This window comes from Melitaea cinxia, chromosome 30 (genome assembly GCF_905220565.1).
Source record: "Melitaea cinxia chromosome 30, ilMelCinx1.1, whole genome shotgun sequence".
NCBI lineage: Eukaryota > Metazoa > Arthropoda > Insecta > Lepidoptera > Nymphalidae > Melitaea > Melitaea cinxia.
The window spans coordinates 1,823,551-1,848,049 of record NC_059423.1 but is presented as its reverse complement, the minus strand read 5'-3'; the positions used below and the strand labels follow the sequence as shown (position 1 = coordinate 1,848,049).

Genomic DNA, 24,499 nt, shown 5'->3' with positions numbered 1-24,499 from the left:
ATTGGACAATTATTGCTGTCATTGCAAACGACTTTATGGACCCGTTCCACCGGTTCCTGATTAAGTTTATCTTGTAAATAAACAGATTTTAATGTAACGTAAATTAAAACAGGCCCCATAAATCGTAACAAGCAGTTGAATGATATTAAATATTTCTGATTTGCTTATATTTTTAACACAGTTTCTTAAATTTAAGTAAAACTTATAATTAATCTTAATTATTGAAGTAAAACTTCATGACGCACTTTTGAATTGGGGCGTAATATGGTAAATGTGTAACGAGAGCGCTACGAAAAGTGTGACCGGGCAAGGCGAACGGAGCAAGAGAGAGAGGTGCACATATTTTGTTTCTCTCTTTCTCTCATAGCCAGTTACGTTTCGTATGTCCAAGATACAGTGCAAGCCTATTGCTAAAGAAGTTTTACTTCAGTCGTGTGGTCTAAAGCACATTTTATTTAACCGAGTTCAAAAAAAGGAGGAGGTTTAATGAAAATGTAACGGACAAATGACGGAAATGAAATGGACTCCCGTGACTATGGTTGCTGTAAAGTATCCGAAACGTCGGGAATCAAAAGTTAATAATAAACCGCGATAAAATCCGAAAAAAGTTGTTTCATTAAATGAGTAAAATTCGCGTAAACATTAGAAAACAAAGGAGGAGGTTACACAATTCGACCATATATATTGTTTTTTTTTATGTATGTTCGGGGATAACTCCGTCGTTTATGAACCGATTTTGATAATTCTTTTTTTGTTGGAAAGGAGATATCCCTAGTTTGGTACCATGATAAGGAAACCAGGATCTGATGATGGGATTCCAAAGAAATCGAGGGAAACTCTCGAAAATCCGCATAATTTTTTACTGTGTGTACAGATTTTGATGATTTTTAATTTAATCGAAAGCCGTTATTTATCATGTGGCCACATTTAAATTTCTTCGAGATCTGATTACAACTTTTGGAGTAATCTTTGATAATGCGTACTTACTTGACTATTTTTTCGTCTATCTACGTTGTATTACATGTCGATTAAATTGAAGTCGGATTTTCTTTGTTTGCCTGCAAACACAATTATTAAATATTCTATTCGTATCCCAGGGCACGATATCTCCTCCAGGGGAGATAGCTCGCTGCACGCTTGAAGTCCGAGGGATGACTTGTGCTTCTTGTGTTGCGGCGATAGAGAAACACTGCGCTAAGATTAACGGTTTGTTTTGTTTATATTTAACACACACACACACACAAACAAGGTTGTTTATTCCTAAGGTAGACAACTAACTCCTAACTAATATATGTATATTTTTATTTACCCTACTCTCGAAGTAGGACTCGAACCCGTGACACTGCTATCACACGACCACTGTAAGACGCTGTAGTCTAAAATTAAAAAAAAAATGTTGGTTACTGCTATATGGGTGTCAAATTAAAAAGCTCGTCATGAGGATTTTTATCAAATTAATGTATCTAAATTATTTTTAACGAGCTTTTACCCGCGGCTTCGCTCTCGCATTGAATTTTTTTTAAATAAAAAGTATCAAAGTTTCATGATGATCGGTTAAGTAGTTCTCGCGTGAAAGCGTAGCAAACAAACTTATTTTCACATTTATAATTTATAATATTATATACATAATGACAGAAAAAATAACAATACATATAGAAAAATCCTAAGCAGCTGAAACTATATAGTCAATTGGATTGGATATTGACGTGACCGTCGATAATACAGTGCAACGGTATTAGAGTACTCAGGGTTGGAACTTCATTACTGGACTGCTAAGTGGCGTTGAAGTAGCTAGATTTCGAGATTTTTTGAAAACAATTTTTTTATTTTTCGTAAAAAAAAAATTTCTTTTTTTTTTATAAAAAGTATCCTATGTTACTTCTAATACCTCCAAGAATATGTGTACAAAGTTTCATGACGATCGGTTGAGTAGTTTTCGCATAAAAGCGTAACAAACAAACTTACATTCACATTTATAATATTAGTAGTATGTTATGTATTATGATGATGTCATATAAATGTTTGAAAATAAATATTTTTAAATATAATTGTAATTTAAAGTTTTTTCAAAACACTAGCTGTGTTCACGACTTCGTTCGTGTGAAATAGTGACCAGGGACAGCATTTTTTGGTTTATTTTAGATGATAAACACCGTCGTTTACGTATTTACATGTTCAACGTAATTCTTTCAATTGGCATAACTTTTTTATTTATGAACCGATTGACATGAAAACACTAAATGTTAAGTCAAGTTTACCACAACATATTAGTGAAAACCACATCTAAATCGGATAAGCCGTTTTTGAGATTAGCGTGCACAAACATATTACATTTAAATTTTTATTATATGTATTGATCTATGTAAGTGTTAATTAAGTTGAGGATAATCATTATGTACGTAATTATAATAATATAGCCACTAGCCCGTTGTCGCAGTTTGTAGTGGCCCTGCTTTCTGTGGCGCGGTTTGCGGGTTCGATTCCCGCTGAGTCCGGGTGTAATATTTGTATTTATATATTTCTATGTATATTTATAAAAAAATATATAGTTATAACAGTCGGCTGTTACCTGTAACACAAGCATTAAGTTGCGTACCATAGGAACAGACGACCGTGTGTGTATGTTATAAGATTATATATATATATATATATATATAAAATAAAAATTTAATACACACGTTACTTATTTACACAGGGGTCCACTCAATAGTGATAGCTCTACTGGCCGCTAAAGCTGAAGTCAGATACGAGCCGGCCAAGGTATCAGCTCTAGCCATAGCCGAGTCCATCTCGGAGCTGGGCTTCCCTTCCGAGCTCATCAGCGACAGCGGCGCTCCAAGGGATCTGAACCTATTGGTGAGTCTGACAATCAAATCGAATCTAATAATAATTAATTTAAATTATAAGTTTCAACATTATTAAGGTTCTGTTGTCATAGATTATACTTCTGTAATAATAACCAAAATAGTATATGTGTGTGTGTGTCAAATAAATGGTAGTGTGTGACGGTTTTTTTCATTTAATGTCTTTTTTAAGCATAATTTAAAAAAAAATATTAACATTCTGCACTCCTCTATATAAACTATAGGTATGTAAAATTTCATACAGTATATAAGTGTACAAAGTTTTTGCTTCGCGTAATAATATATATATATATATAGATGTTATGCTTCGAATCAAAATTGAAATAAAAATTACTTCATTCAAATAGGCTTCAAAAGTAATTTCGAATTTTACATAAATAAAGAATATAAACGCCTCACACTCAATGACCCGCACTATTAACTCCTGTGTCCAGAAACAATACACAAGCATAAACGCCCAGGCCACCTCAAACATCGGTATGACCAATACAAATGTATAAAACATTGTATACAGGCTGTATTAGATCATGTTATTTATTTTACAGATAAAAGGCATGACTTGCGCGTCGTGTGTTAACAAAATAGAGAAGTCAGTACTTAAACTAAACGGTGTTGTTTCCTGTTCCGTCGCCTTGACTACGTCCAAGTGAGTATATTGTGGGAGTCTTTGGTGTGCGTACTTTTGTGCGTGCGTGTGCGTGCGCGTGCGTGCGCGTGCGTGGACTTATTAAATATTTATAAAATATTAAGTAAGGTTTAGATCATCGCTCAATATACGATCAACCATAAAAACTTATAAAGATGTTGCCGCGCTTTGGGTTTGGGGGGTTGTAGAAATAGAATAATATACTAGTTTTTAAGTTATAAATTTTTAATAGCACGCGGTCAGAAAACAGGGGGTAGGTTCGGAATCAGGCGCGTTAGGCACCTGATTTTCAGCCTTTATTTCCTTAGCTGGCCCACGCCGCGACAACGTACCTTAGAAAGTAATATGGAAGGACACTGGCCTGACTAATTCCCGGTGATGATGGTCTTCAGTTCCGTCTTCGTCCGATGACCGGCGGAGATCTCCACCGGTGTAAATGCCGGTAATCAGTCAGCCCGATATTAATCGAGGGCAGTGACTCGATTTGTAGCAAAGTATAATTAAAGATATAAATCTTAAAGTAAAAATAAATCCTGGAACGAAGAAAGTTCCGAGTCAGGAAAAGAATAATTCAGAAACCAGTGTCACAATTAGCAAAATAATAAATAATTACAATTTTCTCGTTAAGTTAAGAACACCAGCAATATGTAATTATAATAGATATCATGAGAACTTACCCCAGCGGGATTTAAGCCGAGTTAGGGTCGAGGTTAGGTCTCGAGGTTCGGCGGCAACGAAGTGCAAAGAAAAAGAGAAGCAAAGACACGCGAGCAAGGAATATTGACAAGCAAAAGTCTATGCGTTAAGCATAGTCTGTATTTTTATAAATTATTAAGTTTAAATTTAGATATTAAATTATTTTATAATTTAAGGAGTAGACAGGAATATTAAATTTAGAATTTCTAATTACAATTAAATTGATTTTATTAAAGAAAGATCAATAATTACCAAAAAACATCAGCGGCATCTATCAAGTCCGTTAGAGAAAAACGCCGATATGAAACACCAATAGTCACGAAGTGTTGAAATATGCCGATAGATGGCGCCACTAGTAGAAGCATGATAAAAATAAAGTGAAAAAACTTAACTTTTAGTACAAGATCTTATTTATTAGAGTAACGTTCCAGCACAACGTTACAATGTATGAAAGCGGTTCAAACACATATTTAACGATGTTTCACTTTAAATGTATTAGTATGCGTGCGCACGAAAGTGTGATTGTTCGAGTCTGTGTCATCTCTTCCGCCAACCCGCAGTGCAGCAACCTGGTGAATTAAGCTCCAATCCTTCTCGTACATGGAGAAAGAGGCCTATGCCCAGCAGTGGGATGTTACAGGTTGAATGCTGGTCGTCTCTTATTTTACACAACGCACCAAATTCAAGGGACTGATAGAAGGAACCCAATATTAATTCTATATCGGCATTCTTAAATTTTCTTTATTAATTATGTTTAATAAAATCATTTAATATCTGATACAAGCATCGATCAATATTGTATCATTAGAATTAGTCTAATTGTAACATTCATTAATAATTTTAATAAAGTATTTTATAAGTACAAAATTTAAGTTCTCCGACTATCGCAAACGTAATTCGTGTGTAGGTTTGTGTGTGTGTGTGTGTTTGTGCGTGTGTGATCTCATGTACATAAGTGATTTTATATCATTATGAATATATATTTTATTTAAAATATGTTTTTTCTTTTCCAGAGGTAAAATAAAATACGACCCCGAGATAATCGGAGCTCGTCGTATATGCGACGCGGTGACCGAGCTGGGGTTCGAAGCGACGGCCATCAGCTCACAGAACCGCGGGACCGCGCACTACTTGGAGCATAAGTGAGTTAATCTATTTCATATGTATTTATAGTTAAGTAAAATAAAAATTACACCAAAATGAAATATCGCTTTATTCGATTATTCGGCTTTCGAAGCGATTTGAGTTTACATGTCATCAAAATAAATTTTGTTCATTAGCTGTGATCTTCTGTAAGATCCGAGGTTCTTCCCCAGTCACGCTGCTCCAGATTTTGAGCAGAATATCTCCTACTGTCTCCTAATTTAAATACCCGACCTTACTTTAAATATTTTTTCCAGGGAGGAAATTAGAAAATGGCGAAACGCATTTCTAATATCACTATTATTTGGTGGTCCCTGTATGGTGGCCATGGCGTATTTCATGGCTATGATGGGACACCATACCGCTGAAGATATGTGCTGCATCCTGCCCGGACTCTCGCTAGAGAATCTGTTGCTGGGGTTATTGGCTACACCAGTACAGGTAACTGAGCTATTACGGGTTCTGTTTTTTTTTGGTAAAATACGGCTCGAAGGACCAAATTATTATATAGTTGATTTTGGTTTATTTTTAAACTATGTTTATTATGTACAGTACTGGATACTTCAAGTCTTAATATTAAAGAAGAATTTTAGAAGTAAATAAACTAAAGCAATAATAAAGTTGAATTCAATACAATTTGAAAATATTAAAATGTATAAATAACCGAATTTCTTGCAAATTTTATTTGATGATAAAAAAACGATAAGTTAACGGTTTGGAATGTATTCAACTCGTTTGAATTGGCACTGAACCACATAAATTACATAAAATTTCTAAGCCACATTCAAAACAACAGTCCAATAGAAGACATAGTTTCAACTTAACTAGTAAAAGTATCTTAAAAATGGTATGTAGTGTATCTCACTTCAGCCTATCGCAGCCCACTGCTGGACATAGGCCTCCACGAGTTCATGCCAAAAATGTCGTGAACTCATGTGTGTTGCCCATAGTCACAACGCTGGGCAGGCGGGTTGGTGACCGCAGAGCTGGCTTTGTCGCACCGAAGACGCTGCTGCCCGTCTTCGGCCTGTGTATTTCAAAGCCAGCAGTTGGATGGTTATCCCGCCATCGGTCAGCTTTTCAAGTTCCAAGGTGGTAGTGGAACTGTGTTATCCCTTAGTCGCCTCTTACGACACCTACGGGAAGAGAGGGGGTGGCCATATTCTTAATGCTGTAACCACACGTCATTGTGTATGTGGTTTAATTAAACGCCTCTCGCTTTGTATTCAACTTGTTAATATTATTAATTTCTTTTCCTCAGTTTATTGGTGGATGGCATTTCCACAAACATGCGTACAAGGCCTTAAGGCACGGTACTTCTAACATGGATGTACTTATATCACTGACGACCACTATCAGGTAATTATTTATCTATATTAATAAAAAATGTACTAAAAACTGTACTAAAGCTTACCTTGGAGAGTGAGCTGGTGAATGCGTGACGAGAGCGTTACGAATAGTGTGATCGGGCGAGGCGAACGGAGTTAGAGAGAGGTTCGAGCACACATTTTCTTTCTCTCTTTCTCTCATAGCAGAAGAAGAGAAGTGCAGAAGTTTTACTTCAGTCGTGTGGTCTAAAGCACGCTCGTTTTTGAAGTTATAATTCTTTTGGTGTGTTAGAGAAAAATCACACACCACACCGTCACGACAAAAACCAACACCTTAGCTAGTCAACAAAGAAGAAGTTAGCTACGTAAAATTAGTTAACCAATGTAGTGTAACTTTTTACGTGCGTACACACGTTTTTTTTAAATATATTTTTTATAGGTCCGATATAGTTACAATCAAGGTTCATTTTTCAAAGATTTATAAATGCGACATCACAGAGATTTACAAAAGATTATATATTATAAAATATTCACTAATCCACAGATAAAATATACATAGAATAATAATGAACCGCTAAATGCTAAGGGCAAAAGTCGAGGTCGGTTTGACTGATTCGGCTAACTTTTTCAAGTTTTCCAATACATTGTAGAAGGTTCTTAAGTGAAGAAAAATTAAGAAAATTGAGGTGAGGCAAAATAAAATTTTTGCTCAAAATCTAGAGCAACTCGAGCTTACAGAAGATCACAGCTAAATAATACTGTTGGGGAGTTGGGTATAGGGTCGGCAATGCGCTTGCAATGTTTCTGGTATTGCAGACGTCTATAAGCTACGGTAACCGATTACCATCAGGCGGACCGTACCATATTATAGCTACGATAGCACTAATATTGCTAATAGGCTATATTTGTTCCAGTTACGCCTACTCCCTAGCGGTGGTGATAGCAGCGATGGCGCTTCAGAGGAACACCAGTCCTGTCACATTCTTCGACACGCCCCCTATGTTGCTGGTCTTTGTGTCTCTAGGAAGGTGGCTCGAACACATCGCCAAGGTATACATATTAAAGCCTAGACTCTTGTCTTAGTGAATAACTTGTGAAATCTGGTAGTTTCTAACTCATCGTAGGTAAGTAATTTAGACTAGCCCGTTGGTGCTGCAGTTTGTAGTGACCCTACTTTCTGTTCCGCGTTTTGCGGGTTCGATTCCCGCTTGAGTATTATTTCTATGTATATTTATCAATCAAAAACATTTAGCTGTATCAGTCGCCTTTTACCTATAACAAGCTTTAAGTTACTCACCTTAGAATAGACGATTGTGTGTCTGTTACAAGCTATAAAAAAAAATACTATGCTCAATACAGACTATTAGTACTCATTATTAGACGATGCTCTGATGCAGCGGTCACAGCACTGCCTTTTGCCCTAGCGGTGGCGGGTTCGATCCCCGCGCATGGCAAACATTTGTGTAGACCACACAGGTGTTTATCGTGATCTAGGTGTTAGCGTTTGTAATATTTATTTTTGTACTACCCACACTTAGGGAATTCTAAACATTTTTAATATCATATCAAAAATCGACCGTTCCAGCGGGGATCGAACCTGTATCTACGACTCACCATGTCAGCCAATTAAACTATGGAACATGGAATATATGGAAGATATGGAATATTGAACTGTCGATTTTTTGATATGATATTAAAAATTGTTGAATTCCTTGTGGGTAACGCAAAGTACTGGGTCCATTGAGGATGAGGCGTTTAATCTAATATTAATTATTACTATTAATTATAATAATTTCGTACAGGGCAAGACGTCCGAAGCGTTATCCAAGCTGTTGTCTCTGAAGCCGACTGAAGCAGTTCTGGTGACCTTAGATCAGGAAGGTCGTGAGGTCGGCGAAAAAAGTATACCAGTGGATTTGGTTGAACAGGGCGATGTTCTAAAGGTTAGAAGGAATTTTTATATGTTTTTAGAGATTAATTAATTTTGATATCTGATCTCAAATAGATATTGTAATTTATTAAAGGCATTTGATTGCGTGAAGCATGTATAAGCATAATATACAGGCTGTTCGACTCCTAACTGCGTTCCATCAAATGAAGGGTTCTGTAGGTGTATTCGATTAAAAGTAAAAGACGAGATTCTTTTTTCCATTCTATTTTTTTAATGCTACCTCATAACTTTTTTGGTGCACGGAATTTTTTTTTTTTTTTTTTTTTTTTTTTTTTGGCGTTGCTTGTAGGGCCCCATCGTCATTGTGTGAGATCTGACGGCTAGTTTTTGAGTTTATCTAGTTTCACATTACTTGTAACTTCCACCAGGTAGTACCCGGTGCGAAGATACCCGTTGATGGCAAAGTTATATCCGGACAGAGTACCTGTGACGAGTCTCTTATAACCGGGGAATCGATGCCGGTTGCAAAGTCGAAAGGTGAGTCTTGTATTGTCTTCACATCTATAATATAAAAATGAGTCGCTGAATGTGTTGCTAAGCGCAAAACTCGGGAACGGTTGGACCGATTTCGCTAATTCTTTTTTTAAAATATTCCTTGAAGTACGAGGATGGTTCTTACGGAGAGAAAAATTCTAAAAAAAAAATTTAAATTTCCTGAAAAAGTCTAAAAACAACACTTTTCTATACTCCCATACAAAAGATTTGTGATAATACTTAAAAGTCAATTTGAACTTTAATACCATACGATAAAGTTTGTGTTAGGCGATACGAAGTTCGTCGGGTCAGCTAGTTTAATATAATTATTAGAAATAGCAACTAATTAATGAGTATGGTTGGAAAAGACTAGCCCATTCTTTCTGCTCCAGTGGCTGTGAGTTCGAATCCTGCCTCGAGTCTCGGTGTAATATATACAGTATTTATTTATATAATGTAGTTTTTTTTACATCCACGGGCTCTTAGTATCGTACGGGCTTAGTACGGGCTCTTGTATATATATACGGCGTGCGTTTTTTTTAACCATAGTTTTATAGTATAATGTTTCTAGCTGATCCCGCAGACGTTGTTTTGCCATATATGTTATTAACCCACCTGAACCCCCCTATAACTAGGGTATGAAAAATAGATGTTGGCCGATTCTCAGACCTACCCGATATGCACATTAAATTTCATAAACATCGGTCCAACCGTTTCGGAGGAGTACTGTAACTAGCTCTGTGACACGAGAATTTTATATATAAGATATTATTATCTATTATTTTCTAATGTTTACGCGAATTTCACTCATTATAATGAAAGAACTTTATCAGATTTTATCGCGGTAGGTATTTAGTGAAACGTTCAATCGACACTTGAGTGCCGGCTCACCCTCGCCCTACTGCGGTAATGCCTACATTTCCTAGAGATAGTAATGAAAATTCCCTGAGGCGTGACAAATTCTATTTCGCTTTACATTACGCTGTAAATACGTTGAATTAAGTTTTTTAGATGTGTCCGACGTTTCGGATAATTTACAGCAACCATGGTCACGGGAATTTATTTTCCGTTTGTGAAATTGTTAAAGAATTTTGTTATATATAAATATTACTCTATCTCTATTATTTTACTAACGCAATAATAATATTTTAATAATACAGTAATTACCGACATTTTTATGGAAGTGAAGTAAGACGAGATTCGTTTCTAAAAGTTCACCAGAGGCGCCCTCGATCTACTCGTTCGGAAACCCGTACTAAATAATGATGTCAAACAATTTATTTATTTATATAAATAGCAAATTTATATCTAACATTACAAGGAAACTAATGTGTTAGTTAAGTTGATTACAAGACAGATTTTTATTATAATCCTACAGATTTTTGTACTACAGATAAATAACATTAAATTTAACAATTAAAATTCAATTCAATGAAATTTTTTAAAAATAACAATATTAATTCTGAGTTTAATTAATTTTATTTGTTCACCAGATTCGATGGTGATCGGGGGTAGTATCAACCAGCACGGGGCGCTATTGGTCAGGGCGACACATACGGGCGAGGCGAGTACACTCGCGCAGATCGTACGACTGGTGGAGGACGCGCAGAGCAGTAAGGCGCCGGTACAACGCCTCGCCGACACCATCGCCGGGTGAGACGCTCCGACTACTGCTTTCGTTTATAGAAACAAATAAAAAACCGTTAACAACCGCTCTGGTGTAGTGGTACGAGTAGTCGACTAAAACATCGACGGTTTGCGGGTTCGATTCCCACTCGGTATGGATATTTGTATTTATATAAATATTTCTTTCCGATCTGGATGTCTGTCCTTATTGGTCTCCTATTTTACTATTTAATTGATTGATTCATTTAACTATTATAATTTTAATATTATTATTATTATATTATTATTTTTTTGGTAATCAGATAAACTTTCCTAGACGTTCCGCCATTATCAAAGTATAGTAGCCTAGGGTGGCAGTCACTGCAAATTTTGATGTTCTTTTTTGTATATTTTGTAATTAATAAATAAACATCCCAACTTCAGTGTGAGTATTTCACAAGGTGCAAGGCTTATGTCATCCAGCCGTGCTTGAGTATATTCCAAAATTTTCGCTTGGGCTCCCCCTACTATCGTGTACTATAAAGCAGATAATACTGAACATAGCATACTAAAAACGCATTTAAGCAATGGCTAATTTAAAGTCATTAACCGACTTCAAATGATTGTGTTTGCTCGCAAACGAAAAAAAAAACGACTTCAATTACATCGACAAGTCTACCTACGTTATATCACTCGTCGATGTAAATGTTAATATTCAAATATACATTTTTATACTCTAGGTACTTTGTGCCGATAGTGATGTTCCTGTCCGTACTCACTCTGGTCTGCTGGATCATCACCGGAGCGATTGACATCAACAGGATCAAAGACATAACACCGGTAAGTGACGTCTAACTGAAGAAGTGGACTGGTCGATACAATCTCAATCCCTGTAAATAATGTGATCAAGTACATCTTCTCTTGGTATTCTTGTGGTGTAAAATATGTACAGACATAAATATTTAAGAGAATTGACCTAGAACCTAGATTCGGTAATTAGGTAGCCTAGTAACGAGCTAATTGAGATGTTTATTTATTTCAAAACTTTTATTAGGATTACATTTTTTACCTATCCCTGTTATTATTTATAATTTGAAGTTGATAATATCACAGACATTTGACACACATGACATTATTGACAGTAGAGTTTTTAATAGCAGATTGCTAACTTGACCGATGACAATATGTATTCAGTCTGTATCATCCCACTGCTGGGTATAGCCCTCTTTCTCCATGTTGAGGAAGAATTAATCCTCCACACTGCTCTACTGAGGGTTGACGAAAATGTTAGGTATCTTCTATGAGTAACGATCGCTATTAGATGTACATGATAGCAACCCGGAGCGCCGGCTTATCGTGCTCTCCGAGCCACGGTGGGGACCACGGTGGACACCTAGAGACAGACACCCAAACCGAAAAAAAAAATTATACAAATACAAATATCCATCCCGAGCGGAAATCGAATCCGCAAACCGTGGGTGTTTTAGGCGACTGCACCAGTGCGGTTGATGACAAGTATCAATAATGCAGTTTATGTTTGTGCAGGAGATGTACCGGCCCTCCGGGGAGTCCCCGTGGGAGCTGGTGCTGCAGACGGCGTTCCACTTCGCGCTGGCCGTGCTGGCCATCGCGTGCCCGTGCGCGCTGGGGCTGGCCACGCCCACCGCCGTCATGGTGGCCAGCGGCGTGGGCGCGCGCCTGGGCCTGCTGCTCAAGGGCGCCGAGCCGCTGGAGAACGCGCACAAGGTGAGGGGGCTGGGGCTGGGGCTGGGGCTGGCCACGCCCACCGCCGTCATGGTGGCCAGCGGCGTGGGCGCGCGCCTGGGCCTGCTGCTCAAGGGCGCCGAGCCGCTGGAGAACGCGCACAAGGTGAGGGGGCTGGGGCTGGGGCTGGGGCTGGCCACGCCCACCGCCGTCATGGTGGCCAGCGGCGTGGGCGCGCGCCTGGGCCTGCTGCTCAAGGGCGCCGAGCCGCTGGAGAACGCGCACAAGGTGAGGGGGCTGGGGCTGGGGCTGGGGCTGGCCACGCCCACCGCCGTCATGGTGGCCAGCGGCGTGGGCGCGCGCCTGGGCCTGCTGCTCAAGGGCGCCGAGCCGCTGGAGAACGCGCACAAGGTGAGGGGGCTGGGGCTGGGGCTGGGGCTGGCCACGCCCACCGCCGTCATGGTGGCCAGCGGCGTGGGCGCGCGCCTGGGCCTGCTGCTCAAGGGCGCCGAGCCGCTGGAGAACGCGCACAAGGTGAGGGGGCTGGGGCTGGGGCTGGGGCTGGCCACGCCCACCGCCGTCATGGTGGCCAGCGGCGTGGGCGCGCGCCTGGGCCTGCTGCTCAAGGGCGCCGAGCCGCTGGAGAACGCGCACAAGGTGAGGGGGCTGGGGCTGGGGCTGGGGCTGGCCACGCCCACCGCCGTCATGGTGGCCAGCGGCGTGGGCGCGCGCCTGGGCCTGCTGCTCAAGGGCGCCGAGCCGCTGGAGAACGCGCACAAGGTGAGGGGGCTGGGGCTGGGGCTGGGGCTGGCCACGCCCACCGCCGTCATGGTGGCCAGCGGCGTGGGCGCGCGCCTGGGCCTGCTGCTCAAGGGCGCCGAGCCGCTGGAGAACGCGCACAAGGTGAGGGGGCTGGGGCTGGGGCTGGGGCTGGCCACGCCCACCGCCGTCATGGTGGCCAGCGGCGTGGGCGCGCGCCTGGGCCTGCTGCTCAAGGGCGCCGAGCCGCTGGAGAACGCGCACAAGGTGAGGGGGCTGGGGCTGGGGCTGGGGCTGGCCACGCCCACCGCCGTCATGGTGGCCAGCGGCGTGGGCGCGCGCCTGGGCCTGCTGCTCAAGGGCGCCGAGCCGCTGGAGAACGCGCACAAGGTGAGGGGGCTGGGGCTGGGGCTGGGGCTGGCCACGCCCACCGCCGTCATGGTGGCCAGCGGCGTGGGCGCGCGCCTGGGCCTGCTGCTCAAGGGCGCCGAGCCGCTGGAGAACGCGCACAAGGTGAGGGGGCTGGGGCTGGGGCTGGGGCTGGCCACGCCCACCGCCGTCATGGTGGCCAGCGGCGTGGGCGCGCGCCTGGGCCTGCTGCTCAAGGGCGCCGAGCCGCTGGAGAACGCGCACAAGGTGGGGGGGCTGGGGCTGGGGCTGGGGCTGGCCACGCCCACCGCCGTCATGGTGGCCAGCGGCGTGGGCGCGCGCCTGGGCCTGCTGCTCAAGGGCGCCGAGCCGCTGGAGAACGCGCACAAGGTGAGGGGGGGTGGTCTGGGGGGACCTGACCCTGACCTGTGTAGTGGGTTGTGTGGAAGGAGGGTCGAGAAACGTAGGACTTGGTCCTCTGGAGTGCCCAAAAGCTGTAAGAAGTATGCGTAGTTGCTGTGGTGAGTGAGGCTAGAACTCCTTAGCAGGGTCGGGAGTTGAATAGGTTACGTACGTTAGTGCTTTCCGTGATTTTTTTATACCCATATTATACCAAATAAACATAGAATCCGCCAGACAGCTGTCAACACATACACATACCTTACAACAGAAACACGTGCCTTCTTTAGAGTAGTATCATTCGTCTGTGATCTACTATATATAAGATAATAAAAAAGTGTGTGTGTGTGCAATTCACACACAGCAGAAGTAAAACTTCTACAAAGTCCGTAGGAAGATAAGCCGTTACGATTTGTTCCGTCGACGATGATCACTGTCTCGTGAGAAAGGTCGTAAGCGCCATAGTATGGGCAGTTATGTATTCTGTCTCATTCTCTCCTATACATTTGTGTTTGTTTCTTTATCGTGACGCATTTTCGTTACATCGAGTTTCAAATCACAACAATTCCGAACAAGTATCAATACAAAATTGCAATGTTTATTTGTCGGGCAGCAAATCTCCAACGATAAAGTCGAGGTACTTCCCCAGCCTGACTGCTGGCCACGCTGTGCCCTACCGCAGAAATGTAGAAATTATATTCTTCAAAATATTATTTTTTTATAAATGAACTGGATCATCATCATAATCATTTCAGCCTATCGCAGTCCACTGCTGGACATAGGGCTCCACAAGTTCGCGCCAAAAATAGCATGAACTCGTGTGTGCTGCCCACAAACTGGACAACATCAATAATGAAATGGATATTTCTTACATTCAGATGACATTATAAAATTTGACATTATCAACTTAATTTATTATTTGATTTAATTTTGTAACTCTCCGTACAGGTCAAAACGGTAATCTTCGACAAGACAGGAACAATTACACGCGGTAGTACGACAGTTGCAAGAGTTTCACTACTGACGGGCGAGCCGTCAATGCTACCGGAAGTACTCGCTTGCATACTATCCGCGGAATTGAACTCCGAACATCCAGTTGCGTCTGGTAAGAAAATTGATTAAATTTGTACTATAAAATCAGAAATTTATTTATTCAGGGAGGCCTCCAACTCACAATAAATCGTCATGTTACTTGTTAAAATTATTTTTGAATTTAATAAATTATTATAGACTAGCATCCCGCCCCTGCTTAGCACGGGTATTTAACAAAAATATCAACATAAATTGAACCCAACAGTGAAAGAATTTTTCAAATCGGTTCAGTAGTTTCGGAGCCTATTCATTGGCAAATAAACAAACAATCAAATCGTTCTTTATAATATTAGTATATATAATGTGTAGCTACCACCGATTTGAAATGTAGATTCTGCTGAAAATAATCGACAAAAGTTAAAAACGGTTCAAGTTAAAAATGGTCCTTCGAGCCGCATAGTTTTACTAATTATATGTAACCACTACAGCGATAGTGAAATGGTGCTCAAGTGTGGTGGGTGACGCTCGGGCTACTTGTAGCGGGTTTGCTGCGGTGCCGGGTTGCGGGCTACGCGCTAAGATTACATTGAGAAGTGATTTCCAACAATCTCCTCAGTTGCAGGCAGCTTTGGCTAATGCTAGGTAAGTTCAATTTCATATATATTCCTATCTGATATATAAAATTCTCGTGTCATAATGTTAGTTAAAATACTCCTCCGAAACGGCTGTACCAATTTTTACGATACTTTGTGTGCATGTTGGGTTGGTCTGAGAATCGGCTAATATCTATTTTTCACACCCCTAAATTATATGGGAGGAGGGGTTAATAACATACGGCAAAGCAATGTTTGCGTGGCCAGCTAGTTATAAAATATATTGTACTTTGAAATTAAATTATATTGAAATTCCTTGTGTAAGAAACTATTACTATAGAAACTATCTTTTATTGGTTATCCCCTTTATAAATAAATACATCTTTAAATGACAGTCGTAGATTTGTCGGAGTAAAATCGGCAAGAAACTCCGCTAATACTTCTTTAAAATAATTGTAAATGAATCCCTATTTCCATTGATCACGCCATAAGCTTAGAAAATTGCACATGAATTTAGAATGTTACAAGAAAAGTAATATTAAATTTCGCGCGTACGATGACAGGTCTAGCGTTTGACAGTACAACGTATGTCGCCAGACAACTAGATAATATACATTCAGATGCATAAAGAAATAGCTAATTGAGGTATAGTATATAAGTAATTTAAAATGTCGTAACAGGGAAGGATCAACGATCCAGCTGCAAGGTGTTCCAGTGGAAGTGGTGGGGGGAGCGGGGGACGCGGCGCTCAGCAGCGCGCAGGCCGCTGCGAGGCTACACGCTCTCATGCCTTCTACTGGAGAGGTGGGCCACACGAGTTAGAGACCTGCGTAGGCCCAAACTTTAGCTCTATTTGGTAAACAGTGGGTTTTGAGGATAAGCAGCAGAGTACAGTAGAGTAAAACTTTGGCCCTACTCAGCAAATAGTAGGTTTTGAGGATAAGCAGCAGAGTATAGTAAAGCAAAACTTTTGGCTCTACTTGGTATACTAGAAAAGGGGTTAAGAAGATTAGAAGCAGAGTAGACTAAAGCAGAACTTTGGCTCTACTCCGTAAGCAGTGGGTTTTGAGGATAAGTAGAGTAGATTAGAGCATAACTTGGCTCTACTTAGTATACGAAAAGGGGGTTAAGAAGATCAGAACAAAGCAAAGGTTGTTAGAGAGTTTACTTCTAGCAGAATAAAGTAAAAGTTTGGTGATAGAATTCTCACGTATTTTTATTAGGATAAAGGCATACTTATGAGATGCTGTGTGGTTACGGCATCAAATAATATAGCCTCTCTTCCCGTGGGTGTCGTAAGAGGCGATTAAAGGATAATACAGTTCCAACTACTACCTTGGAACTTAAGAAGTCAATCGATGGCGGGATAACCATCCAACTGCTGGCTTTGAAACACACAGTCCGAAGACGGGCAGCAGCGTCTTCGGTGCGACAAAGCCAGTACTGCGGTCACCAACCCGCCTGCCCAGCGTGGTGACTATGGGTAGGCCTATGTCCACTAATGGACTGTGAAAGGCTGCTGTGATGATAATGATGATACTTGAAAGGTAGATTTCTTAATAACAGTTAAAACAATGCGGATAAGTTTTCGTTGCAGTGGGTATATTAATCTATAAAAATATTATAAAGCTGAAAAGTTTGTTTGTTTGAACGCACTAATCTCAGACACCACTGTTTCGAATTGAGCTTTTATTTGTGTTGTATAACCCATTTACTGAGAAAAGTCATAGGCTATATTGTATTTAAGTGCTTTTTTTTTTCTTAAACTAACGCGTGTGTACTGTGTGTGCTGGGAACAGCTAGTAGAATAATATAACCAAAATACTCTTTTGTGCAATGGATGAAATAAATATTTCTGCTATTTTTCCTCTATTATTGAAGTAAAAGTTCTTTCGCACGCTTGACTTGGCTAGTAAGCTTGGGAGAATGCGTGACGGGAGCGTTAAGAAAAGAGTGATCGGGTTAGATGAACAAAGCAAGAGAGAGAGAGGTGTGAGCACACATTTTCTTTCTCTCTTTCTCTCATAGCCAGTTACGTTTCGTATATCTAAGACACAGTGCAGGCCTATTGTGCAGAAGTTTTACTTCAGTCACATGGTCTAAAGCACACTATTTTTTTAAATTATTATTATTTATTTTTAATTTTTCTTTAAAGGTAACAGAACAATTAGTGCTAATCGGTAATCGAGAATGGATGGCGAGAAACGGAGTATCGGTACCGCGAAAGGTCCAAGAGACCTTACAAAGGGATGAGGAACTTGGTCGGACCGCTGTACTGGCGGCTATTAATGGTAAATATTATTTTTATAACTTTGACTAAATTTTGTCTGACCCATTTGTACGATTTCTATTGACTCTGCCTTCTGTTCCAAGGATTTTGGCTTTGATTACTGAGTCCGATGGTAATAATATGATTATATGTATATTTATGCGATCAGCTCATTGATGCAGTATGCAATGACACAGCTATATTATCAAGCAATAACAGTTGGCTATTACCTAATAACACAAGCATTGAATTATTTTAGGAACAGACGACCGTGTATTTGTTTTTTTTTTTTATATCACTGTCGGTAAAAAAGCGCTTGCTTCATCTAATGGTTAGCGACTACCGTAGCCTATAAGCGCCTCCTAAGCGCGTTTCCAACCCTTCCCCGTCACCTTACTTACCAACAGGAAAACAACACTGCTTGAAAACTGTAGTAATCTTCTGTAAGGTCTAGATACTTTCCAAGTCGGGCTGCTCCATATTTTGAGCAGGAAATTTCCTGCTGTGCCATACACTGATGTTGTTTAATATATATTTTAGTTATGCAACCTAGTTTCCTCCGTTCAATACCCATTTCAATGGGTAATATTCAAAGGTCCGTATGTACACCATAGAAAAGACATATAAAAAATATTTATACGTTTGCCACCCAAGCAAGATAACCAAAAAAAAATATAAATCAATTTATCAAGTTTTAAACATACAATAATATTTCCAGATCAGCTAGTGTGTACAATCGGAGTGGCTGATGAAGTTAAGCCGGAAGCACATCTAGCGGTCTACTGCTTGAAGAAAATGGGCCTAGAAGTGTGTCTTCTCACTGGTGATAACAGGAAAACTGCGGTTGCCATTGCTAGACAGGTATTTATATTAAAATTAGCTGACCTGGCGAATGTCGTAGTGCCATATTTGTCATCGTGAATATATCGATTTGATTTCCCAATGTAATAGAGAGATCATTACAATTATATTGCATTGTTAGTAATATTTAAAGTTACGCATAATTCTTAGTGTTTCGGAGAGCACGTTAGGCCCTCGGTCCCGGTTGTTATCATGTACACCTGATAGCGATCGTTACTCATAGTAGGGAATATATCCGCCAACCCGCATTGAAGCAGCGTGGTGGATTAAGCTCTGATCCTTCTCCTACATGGGAAAGAGGCCTATGCCCAGTAGTGGGATATTACAGGCGTAAGCGTAGTTACGCATAATTCTGAAACCGAACTCCACTTCCACTGAAAACCGAAATTTCCAAAAAATTAGGTTTACAAAGTTCGCCTCATAGCGAGTAATTTTAAAATTTACAAATAATATATGCAATAAAGACGGATTATAGAAATATGAACATGTAATTATGTATTTTATTCATAGGTTGGAATAAACAAAGTGTACGCAGAGGTGCTGCCCTCACACAAGGTGGCGAAAATACAGAAACTACAGGAACAAGGACAAAAAGTTGCTATGGTAAAATAAATTTTAATATATTTAACAGTAAAACTTTTTTATGCACGCTTGAATTGAGGAGTAAACTAGTGAATGCGTGACGAGAGCGTTACGAAAAGTGTGATCGGGCGAGGCGAACGGAAGCTGAGAGGGAGATATAAGTTAGTGAAGATAGAAAGAGAGAGTTACGTTTTTACGTCTTTCACGTTTTCATAGTACAGACACAGTAATCGTATGAGGGTATACAGAACCTAATTCTATGTTAACCCCTCTTCCCCAGGTGGGTGACGGTGTAAATGACAGCCCGGCTCTAGCTCAAGCGGATGTGGGCGTGGCCATCGCCAGTGGTACTGACGTAGCTGTGGAGGCTGCAGATATTGTTCTTATGAGGGTGAGTGACTTCTAAACCCCCCCCCCCCCAATTTAGTACAGGACCCCCCTAATGTAGGTGGGACATCAACGATAGAGTAGGTGCAGCAACAACAAAACCGCGAGTTTACATTGTAAAATGTTCTTTATTATGTCTGTTTCAGAACTGTTTATATAGAACAGTCACAAAGAATTTTTTTTTTTTTCGTATCCTTAAAAAATCCATGGCCATAGCGTCAATGAAAAAACTAAGAGAACTGGCAGTAACAATTTAACTAAAAAGATTACAGTAGAGATTAGTTTTTAGTCGATCCTAAAAAACATGTTCGAAAATATTGTACAGTGCTTACAAACCTTTGGTACTTAACCAAGGTTTTCTGACAGTGGCCTTTGACACTTAAACGACCTATACCCAAACATTTTTCGAGAAGCTACCATTTTAATATAGTTCATTGATTATAAAACCTTTGGCGCTTGATCAAGTTATATAATAGCAGTTATAAGCCTTTTGGCACTTAACCAAATTTTCCCAATTTTTTTTTCCAAAAGTTTACTCTTTATAATTATAAATTTCCAGAACGATCTGCTAGACGTGGTCGCGTGTCTGGAACTCTCCAGAACGACGGTTCGACGGATAAGATTAAACTTTCTGTTTGCCTCCGTCTATAACCTACTGGGTATACCGCTGGCCAGCGGAGCGTTCGCTGCTTATGGGCTACAGTTACAGGTAATGTGCTGTTTTATGTTATTTATATCTAAGCTAATATTTGTTAAGGCAATTCACATTTTTTGCTCATTTCGCTTAAATCAAACTGCCTTAACTCCATAGATCCTTTCATTTTAATTTTTTGCTTGCGTAGTTGCAAATTATCAGCCTTTTATTTCAAATTCCTTTCAAATAACTCATTTTGCATTAATTAATTTTGTGTTGGTAATATATATATATATCGCTTCAGCCTGTAATATCCCACTGTTGGGCATAGGCCTCTTTCCCCGTGTAGGAGAAGAATCAGAGCTTAATCCACCACACTGCTCCAATGCGGGTTGGTGGATATATATATATATATATATATATATATATATATTTCTATGTTTTATTTTTAAAGGGTATTTATAACTAGGATTAATTTATCTATACCAGTCGGCTGTTACCTATAACACAAGCATTAAGTCGCTTACCGTAGGATCAGACGACCGTGTGTGTGTTAAAGATATCTTAATAAATATTTGCAGACTATTTACGCCAGTATCTGTGTAATTTCATACCTTACTTACCTTCAATTTTTAGTACACTTTTTTAGTTGCGGTATGTTAGAGGGAGTGACATTAATGATTCATAGTTGTTATTGTGCTTATTGCCAACATTAAAATACCCAAAGTCCTAATAAACATAATATCATCCAAATGGATAGTATAATGTTGTACTGAATTTCATAATAACATTGCTTTTTTTTCGATTCCTTCTGCGCAAATTGATTATTTGAACATACAACCACATTCTTAACGCTCGATGTATGAATTAAAAAATATATATCATTGTCAGTCATGCGCGTTTCACTACCAGGACGCCGCGCGCAAAAAAAAGTAGGTCATTCGAATTCCCGCCATTTTTCTTCGATATATATATTTTATATATCACAGGTCGGCGAACAAGCGTACGGTTCCCCTGATGGTAAGCGATTACCGTAGCGTATAGACGCCTGCAACACCAGAAGCATCGCAAGCGCGTTGCCGACCCTATCCCCAATCCCCCCAGGAGCTCTGGTCACCTTACTCACCAACAGGAACACAATACTGCTCGAAAGCAGTATCATTTAGCAGTGATCTTCTGTTAGGTCGAGGTACTTCCCCAGTCGGGCTGCTCCATATTTTGATCAGGAAATTCCCGCTGTGCCCTACCTCAGTTTATTTATTTCCCCGTCATTTTATTTATATTATGGGTGTAGATAAAGTCTTGCATGCAACTGTTGATAATTAAGTATTAAAACACTCATGTGATACTATTATCACACGAGTGTTATACAACAGTTGGATAAATAATAGTGCAGAGTAATAGAACGATCCGACATTTTCCAGCCGTGGATGGCGTCAGCGGCTATGGCGATGAGTTCAGTGTCCGTTGTTTGCTCAAGTTTATTGCTCAAAACGTGAGTATTTGTGTACTGAGTTGATAATATTGTTTCATTTTTTTTCATTGTTACGACCGTCGATGGCCAATGAAGCGTTTTTGTTTTTGATTTGATTGTAATGTGTGATTGTATTCAGCCTGTAACATGCCAATGCTGAGCCTATGCTCATCTCTTTCTCCATGTAGGAAAAGTGTTTTTTATTTATTTAAATATAAATTTTACATCTATGGGCTCTTAAGTGCCATGCCTTTTTATTTACATTTTAATTTTCAAAGCGTTGAGGCGTATTATTTGCAACACTGCTTACTTCAAATTACGAACTAAAGCTTATTTTCTCTAATTCGATGGTGAGTCCAAAACTGACCATGAGAGATTTTTATAACACACTACATGCTATATACATTACACGTGTAACTCTACAATGTTAATTTACCGCATTGTCGACGGCCACTCTCATTTTTCTAAAACAGCGCCCGCCGCCAGCTTCGCGAGCACATCCTCAATAACGTTCGCATCCCTATTATGGATCGCCATTTTGAGTCTGTGCTCGAGGATTTGTCAGAAGTTGGAGGCAAACCGTAGGAAAATTCTTGGAGCTTAATCCACAACGCTGCTCCACTGCGGGTTCTCTACTGTAACGATCGCTATCAGGTATATAAATAATAACAACCGGGACCGACGGCATAACGTGCTCATTCGAACCGGAGAGAAATATTTGTACAAATACGAATATCCATCCCGACCGGGAATTGAACCCGAAAACCGTCGGTGTTTTAGGGCACCACTACGCCAAAGCGGTGTGTGGTCATTTGGTGGGTGGCTTAAGTAATTTTTGATTCATATTTTGCAGCTTTAGAAAACCAACAGCCGAACAGCTGAGGACAAACGAATATCTCCAATCAATACATATAGAAGAATTGGACTCTGTTTCTGTCCATCGAGGGTTAGACGAAAAGATAGACCCCATAGACAGGACCTCGCCACTAGCCAAGTATGTATACGGTACATTTAATCGTTTTGCTAGCCTAAGAAAAATCGTACCTAAATATTATATAGTCTGTAGCCTAGTCTGTAAGCCTTCCTCCGTAAATGAACAATCCAAAACGAAATTAATTTTCCAATTAGAACCAGTAGTTCCTGAGATGAGAGAATAAATAAACTGCTTACCTTAACAATCTTAATATATATAAATTACGCGTCACTTTGTTTGTCCGCGATGGACTCCTAAACTACTTAACCGATTTTAATCAAATTTGCACACATGTGCAGTTTGATCCAACTTGAGATAGGCAATTTTTTATTTTTATATATGTAATTATTATATTTAAGAAAAAAATAAATAAAATTTAAGGTGGTATGCAGTTCACCAGGTCAGCTAGTATTAGTATAAATAGTAAATCACAAATATATGATTGGAGTTCACCACTTAAACGATATAACTTAGAAAAAGAATAACGCCTTATGGACTTTTGACTAATTAGCCATTTCTTTAACACTTAAATATTAAATAATGTAAGAAAAAAAAATATTTATAAGACATAGGTTCTCAAACTTTGTGCTATTAATCCCCTAGGTCATAAAAATATCACATATATTACTAGGCCGTAGGCACAGTGTGCAGTGACCCCGTTTTCTGCTCCGTCGGTTGTGGGTTCGATTCCCGCCCCGAGTCTGGGTGTAACATGTATTTATTTATAGTTTACATGTTTTTTTTACCTACAACACAAGCATTAAGTTGCTTATCGTAGGTATAGAGGATCGTGTGTGTATGTTAAAAATTTAGTAATTTAAATTTGGTAGTAATTCTTTGGATTCAAAAGACACTTTCAAGAAATATAATGCCGATGCCGCTTTGTTTGCGGTAATTTACGGTTAACGTTTGTTTCACCGGTAACTTCCAGATAGTTATCTGATATATAACGATATCCGCAACAAAAGTTTTTGATATTTTTTTTTCTTAACAATTTTAATATCCTATCAAAAATCGACCACTCCAGCGGGGATCGAACCTGCATCTCCGACTGACCGTGTCGGCGCTCTAATCAATTTTTTTTTAATTTGCTTATCAAATAAACAATATTGTACATATTTAATATAAATAGCATTAAAAACCACGCAGGTTTATGACAATGCTATTTAGTAACCAATGAACTAAATATATATATAAAATAATTACATAATTATCCACCCTCCTATTAGAAGCAAGCTGGCAAACTCAAATAAAAAGATGCACACCCCTAAATATGTCAAGTCACAATAGTATCATGAAAGTAATTTTTAAGTTTATTTTTTAAGTTAATTGGTGTAAGACTTTCAATCAATTTTGATGATAAGTCATTAAGCTATGGAACGATGTACCCGCTAGATCGAAATTTTTGATATGATGATTTTATATTCGGTGTAAGCGATCGTGGCGCCGTCTATAGTAGTAGTGTTTTTTTTCTTGTGTCATTGTCAAACTACACTTTATATTGAAATATTTCTGTAATTTATTTTGCATACAATATTATGATTGGATATCGGATATAACTTTATCAATAAGAGTTTAAACAGGCTCTAGCTATGTATTTAAATCGCTCTTTGATTGAAATGTTATGTAGAAACTACCTGAGCCGCAAACGTTATTTTGCCATATATTTTATTAACCCCCTTAGTCCCCCCCCCCTATAACGTGGGGTATGAAAAAAATAGATGTTGGCCGATTCTCAGACCTACCCGATTTAAAC

The 24,499-nt window shown here is 39.7% G+C and overlaps 1 protein-coding gene across 1 annotated transcript in view; it reads left to right on the top strand.

Annotated features, from left to right (window-relative positions):
- The window catches only part of LOC123668079 (copper-transporting ATPase 1), a 33,601-nt gene that overhangs the window by 6,621 nt on the left and 2,481 nt on the right, over positions 1-24,499 (top strand). The window contains exons 7-29 of the mRNA XM_045601873.1: positions 1,098-1,206; positions 2,696-2,856; positions 3,410-3,510; positions 5,220-5,348; positions 5,607-5,790; positions 6,611-6,708; positions 7,592-7,727; positions 8,480-8,620; positions 8,997-9,105; positions 10,596-10,755; positions 11,448-11,547; positions 12,253-12,453; positions 14,887-15,043; positions 15,459-15,612; positions 16,244-16,367; positions 16,445-16,456; positions 17,719-17,854; positions 18,551-18,693; positions 19,204-19,296; positions 19,556-19,666; positions 20,222-20,371; positions 21,721-21,791; positions 22,624-22,764. Coding sequence (XP_045457829.1) covers positions 1,098-1,206; positions 2,696-2,856; positions 3,410-3,510; positions 5,220-5,348; positions 5,607-5,790; positions 6,611-6,708; positions 7,592-7,727; positions 8,480-8,620; positions 8,997-9,105; positions 10,596-10,755; positions 11,448-11,547; positions 12,253-12,453; positions 14,887-15,043; positions 15,459-15,612; positions 16,244-16,367; positions 16,445-16,456; positions 17,719-17,854; positions 18,551-18,693; positions 19,204-19,296; positions 19,556-19,666; positions 20,222-20,371; positions 21,721-21,791; positions 22,624-22,764 — 2,921 coding nt within the window. The remainder of the gene's footprint in view (positions 1-1,097; positions 1,207-2,695; positions 2,857-3,409; positions 3,511-5,219; positions 5,349-5,606; positions 5,791-6,610; positions 6,709-7,591; positions 7,728-8,479; positions 8,621-8,996; positions 9,106-10,595; positions 10,756-11,447; positions 11,548-12,252; positions 12,454-14,886; positions 15,044-15,458; positions 15,613-16,243; positions 16,368-16,444; positions 16,457-17,718; positions 17,855-18,550; positions 18,694-19,203; positions 19,297-19,555; positions 19,667-20,221; positions 20,372-21,720; positions 21,792-22,623; positions 22,765-24,499) is intronic.